Source organism: Triticum dicoccoides, chromosome 2A (genome assembly GCF_002162155.2).
Source record: "Triticum dicoccoides isolate Atlit2015 ecotype Zavitan chromosome 2A, WEW_v2.0, whole genome shotgun sequence".
In the NCBI taxonomy this organism is placed as follows: Eukaryota; Viridiplantae; Streptophyta; class Magnoliopsida; order Poales; family Poaceae; genus Triticum; species Triticum dicoccoides.
This window is the reverse complement of record NC_041382.1, coordinates 645,761,789-645,767,594: the sequence shown is the minus strand read 5'-3', so window position 1 is coordinate 645,767,594 and position 5,806 is coordinate 645,761,789. Positions and strand designations below refer to the sequence as shown.

General features: G+C 44.9%; 1 protein-coding gene across 1 annotated transcript; it reads left to right on the top strand.

The window, feature by feature from the left end:
• Window positions 1-968: 968 nt before the first annotated feature.
• Window positions 969-5,350, top strand: LOC119355962 (probable WRKY transcription factor 12). Its single transcript, XM_037622863.1, has 4 exons — window positions 969-1,497; window positions 1,588-1,673; window positions 1,814-1,969; window positions 5,000-5,350. The coding sequence occupies exons 1-4, from the start codon at window positions 1,225-1,227 to the stop codon at window positions 5,172-5,174; spliced, it is 690 nt and encodes a 229-aa protein (XP_037478760.1). The 5' UTR covers window positions 969-1,224; the 3' UTR covers window positions 5,175-5,350.
• Window positions 5,351-5,806: the final 456 nt, after the last annotated feature.

Here is a 5,806-nt window from a genome sequence, read left to right as displayed (position 1 = left end):
TCCAAAAAAGCTCATAGGGCTCACGCTGGCATCGGAGGTCGTACCAACATGACGGAGAGGAGGCGGATGACCAAATTGCAAAAGGAAGTCGTCGCCGCTGCCAACATGACAAACCCTAACCTCCCCACCAATAGACCAGCGGGAATTCATGCCAACAAGCTATCAAGTCACCACAGTTGACATTATCAAGATGGAGAGGCTCGAGAAAATTTACTTCCCCATATTGACACCTTCGTCACCACCAATGGAGCTCCGCCACATAACTCTACTGAAAAGAAAAACTAGAGTTTCATCCGGCGGATCTGTAGATCGATGCCTAGATCAAAATGCCACATGACTAACCAGACCTGGCCAAACGGGCCGGCCCGGCCCGGCACGGCCCAGCCCGTGCTAATCGTGCCTAGCCCGGCACGGCCCGCCATGGCACGTTTAATAGCCGGGCCGTGTCGTGCTGGCCCACGAGCATGGCTCTCTGGCCCAGGCACGGCCTGATTATTAAACGGGCCGGCCCGTGGCACGTTTAGCATGCTAGCCCATCTGAATTTTAGCCTGTTGGGCTATATTTTAGGCCTATTGGGCTGTAATTTAGGTCATATATAAAAAAATCTGAACAAAAATTAAACGGGCCGTGCCGTGCCGGCCCGCGTGCCCAGCCTCCAGGCCCAGGCATGGCCCATGGCGTGCCGCGTGCCGGGCCTAGCCCGTTTAGCTCGGGCCGTGCCGTGCCGTTCCTGCGTGCTACCAGGCCGGTCCAGTTAGCACGGCCCGTTTGGCCAGCTATATGACTAACAAACGGAAATTTCTTCTAGAAAAACAATGTGAAATCTAGCTCCATGCGTTTGGCGTAGAAAGAACTTGGGGGAACTTGTTGCATATAACTGACAAAGCATATGTAGAGAACGCTAGCTAGTTTATAACAGGTAAGCATCACCACACAAGCTACAAAAGCAGGAGCCGATGGATGAATCTGAAGGATCAGCAGCTACAGCAACGAGCAGTACCACAATTTGAGCAAAAGGCTCTTTAAAGGGTGGGTCTCTGTCCAGTCCCCTTCCCAGCTATAGCTTGCCCACCGCTCTTGTTCCCCTTTCTCTCTCAAACCTAGGCAAGAAATCACCTACCCCTCTCTCTCTCCATCAGCCTCTCTCTATCCTCTCCTTGGCATCTCATGCCCCCAAGCTAAGCTAGGTCGCGCGCGCCGATCAATCGCGTGCATGATCCTGCATGGAAGGGGGTAGCCAGCTGGGGGCGTGCCTTCCCAGCCTCTACGCGCTCGATCCGTACGCATCCCCTCCCCTCCTCGCTCCATTGCCGAACCAGCACAAGCTTCACCAGATGCCGCTGGTGCTCCAAGAGCAGCCCGGGAACCACGGCGTGATGTTCTCCTCGGACCATGGCGGGGGCCTGTACCCGCTGCTTCCGGGGATCCCCTTCTGCCACTCCGCCGCCGCCTGCGAGAAGCCCACCGGGTTCGCGCCCTTGGGCGGCACCGGCGAGGTAACTGACGCTGACGTGCATGCTTGACCGCCTTTGTTGTCGCATGGTGTTTCTTGGTTGATTTCTTAGAAATCTTGTGTTTTCTCTCAGGCGGGCACATCGGCGGCCAGAGCGGCCAACGAGTTTGCTAGTACTACTACTACCACCACAGCCAGCTGCCATGGTCCGAGCTCATGGTAAGATGTGTGTTGCTATATGCCTGCTGTACAGTATAGTGTTAGTGGACGATTGGGCGTCTGATAGTGCTAACAGCTAGGGTTTCACGAGCTAGCTAGGGGACTGATGGGTATGGTGACGGATGGTGGTGGGCGCGCAGGTGGAAGGGGGCGGAGAAGGGGAAGATGAAGGTGAGGAGGAAGATGAGGGAGCCGCGGTTCTGCTTCCAGACCAGGAGCGAAGTGGACGTGCTGGACGACGGATACAAGTGGAGGAAGTACGGACAGAAGGTTGTCAAGAACAGCCTTCATCCCAGGTATGCACGCACATGCGCTTACCCTAATTCGTTTTCTACTAGTACTACATATGCATGACATACCCAAATCCAATTCGAGGATGTGCGCGAACTGTGAAGTGCCTTAGATTCCGCCGACCGTCCCCATTCATGGCCTCTAATTTGCAGATTCTGAAAACGCGGAAATAGAAAAAAGTGGGATAGCAATAACATGTCCATTCAAATCCTACATGTTTTTTTTTTGTTTTTTTTGGGTTGCATCACAGAAAGACATAGAATTATTTTCAAGATGTTGAAGTTGATGAAAAAAAATTCTATAAAATCTAGTGCAAATGAATCATTAGAAAAATCCCTATGGTTTACAATCCTAAAAACCACAAACCACACAGGAGGATTCTTAAGGACCGGAATCCTCTTTTTCTATATAAAAAATCCTTTGAATCAAACAATTTTAAGATATGTTATTGGATTACAGAAGCCAAATAATTTGCCCTTCATAATCAGAATAAGTGATAATTAATCCATTGCCCACATTATAAAATGAATCATTTATCTCTAAGTTGCTTGGAAAACCCATACCCATATATCTACTTTCCAAGCCTTTGGGTCAACATTCAAACATTGTCGAGAACCAACCTGTGCTTGGATTCTTACGAGGATGGTTGTACTCACAGCACATCGGGGGTCAAACCATAGGTTTGATGCTCTTTGTGTCCCACTAAGGTGATATATTCTTTCGGTGGGCCATGTGGTGAATTCGTCAATCTGAAGCTTCGTAACTCGTGTCTTCGGTAGTTGTTGTGTGAGTGTGTGTATGTGGTGGTGGTTTACTTGCATGTGAGCGTCTACATTGTACTTAGTGTTTCTAAGAAAATCAAATCATTGGCATCTCCGCTCACTCCACACATAACCTTAAGAAAGACTTGGAAGTATGATAAATATGCACTATAGTATGTTTCCCAAAATGGGTGCCTTGTTCATTATTTAGTATACACAATAAGCATAAAAATGAAGCATCGTTGTGTCGATCTCCAAGACATATCGAATTGATATGCACCACTCAACTGAGCATCCTTGATTAAATGAATTGTTTAGGAATTTACATACACTTTAATTAATTGTATGAATTCCATGCAAAATATTATAGTGTTAGATTGTTTAGTATACCATGACCTTTCCAACCATGCTTTGAGGTTGCCAAAATTCTGTGAAATTCATTTCTACCATCCAAATTCATAGGAATTTTGGCATGAACTCAAACGTCGTCGTATTGTACTTTGAGATCCTATATTAATGCAAGATTTTCATAGGAATTTTGGAGCATTGCAACTGGATTTCTTATAAACTGTTCCTATAGACGGCTCTTGGCTGTTGGGTTGCTTGCCTGGTGCGTACACAGTTTTTAGCTCGCGTGGTTTTGTCCACATTCAGATCATGTATGCATGCATCATCTTCATTGGATGTGCAATTGCTCGGCATGGATCATCATCTTTTTTGCATCCTCCTAGGTACAACATCGGTCATGTATGACTTGCTATTCACGGGCATGATCCTTTGTGTGTGCGCGTTGGTGTTGGTTGTGTGCATCATAGTCATGCGGAGGCCGAGTGTGTGCTCATTGTATTTGTATCTCCTTGATGCTACATTATGAGTTAAAAATAATAAAAATGCTCTTCATCGGAAAAAAGTGCATGATTTGTAGGATTGAATCCCACATGATTTTTTTTCTAAGACTTCCTTTGCACTACATTGTAAAGGAAACTTTGCATCCACCTAAACCTCTTACGAAAAATCATTTGTTTTTCCTGTGATACATGCAATTAAATAAAGTTCGTTACAAATTCAACCATTATCATTTGAGTGACATGATATTGTAATCCTACGTTTTCCCAATTCACATACATTCAAAATTATGTAAATAATCCTCAAGTCCAATGCACCATCATCTCCTAATGTCTTCGTTTGCTCTGAATCATTTATTATAGGCATGTATTCAGAAATTCTAGTGTTTTGAGCTCTTTCAGGAATATGGATAGTTGCATGATATACCAAACATGTGTTGTCCCTAACACTGCGTTTTCTAAACCTTCTGGCCAGAGAGTTAAAAAAACATCCCAATTATTAATTAATTAAAACAAGGTTATCACAATCATTCCTTACAACATTCGCCATGCAGGGGCGGAACACTAGCCAGAGAGTTGGTTAGGTTTGTGGGATTAAAAACCCTACCAATCTTTCTTGTGATACACTTTTGTACTTGACTGTAAATGAAAACTCCATTGAGTGTAACCTAGAAAAATTCCAATGGATCATGACTTCCCCTGCGTTGTAACCAAATATTCATCGGTGCCAATTCCATAATCTCCAATCTTATTGGGTTGAAGCGGGCATGCCTCTGTAATACTGTATTTTATTTCCTTCTGTTTTGGTGTTTTTGAATTAATATTATTTTTGTATAGAGATCATTTCCCACATTTCTTTTCTGCTTTGGTCAAGTTCTGACCATGCTTGCATTTAGCTTGTACTCCCTTTTTTTGCGGGGGAGCTTGTACTCCCTTTGTTCCAAAAACTTGAAGTTCTAGGTTAGTCTCAAGTCAAACCTTTTCAAGTTTGACCAACCTTATAGGTAAATTGCTATGTACAACATCAAATATGTATAGTATGAAAATACATGTTATGTTGATTCTAATAAAGCTAATAGTGTTATAGATGTTGCTATATTTATCTACAAACTTGGTCAAACTTAAAAGAGGTTTGGCTTAGGTGTGTTATAGATGTTGCTATATTTAGTGTTATACATGTATTTTCACACTGAAGAACGTGTGTAGTGATAGATACTACAATCTTTTTCCACAATGAGTATCATACAGTGTTCATGAATGTTAACTGTGCCAGTACTTCAATTATAGATTATTATGACACGTGTGATGTGATGTACTGCGTCTCGAGAGATCTATTGTGGATTAATTACTGATTTTTTTTCTGGCAAAATTGGCTTCTCTGAACCTGTATATGTCTGTGTCTTATTTGCGTACGTGTGGGTGCGTGCAGGAGCTACTACCGGTGCACCCACAGCAACTGCCGCGTGAAGAAGCGTGTGGAGAGGCTGTCCGAGGACTGCCGCATGGTGATCACCACCTACGAGGGCCGCCACACCCACACCCCCTGCAGCGACGACGACGCCGCCGGCGACCACACCGGCAGCTGCGCCTTCACCTCCTTCTGATCGATCGGCTGATATTTGCCGAAACGCACACAAAACACGTATTAGCTGGGTATGGTAGAAGCATGCATGCTTTTGGTAATTTGGTTTAGATAGACTAGTCACCGTTATTATTACTGCATGCAAACATGCAATGTGGAGGATAAATATATATATTGAGTTATAATATCCTGTTGTGCATCGGTATGTATGTCTTAGAGCATCTACAGTCGCGAGGTGCTAATTCGGCCCCTCAAACATGTCCGCGAGCATTGACGAAACACACCTCATATTTCCCTCTCCACATCCTCATATCTCATATCTTTTTGACGGAACCTCGTCAGAGGGCGGGGAGCTCCCGCATTGCATTAAGAAGAAGAGAGTTGGTCCGGTTAATAAGGGAAACTGGACCCAAAAACCATACATGACATCAGTTAATTAAGGGAAACCGACGAAGACCACACACACCGGACTAGCACTCAAGGGACGTCGTCCGAGCCAGATACAAGGGTGCCAAGGCCCAAGACCATGGTCAACACAACATACCCGACCAAGACAACCACTGCAACCTGAAGAACATGCCTCCAACTCGATGTGAACTCGCACCTAACCTTTTGAAAAATGAGATCAACCATTGGCCTCCACCAATGCACGAA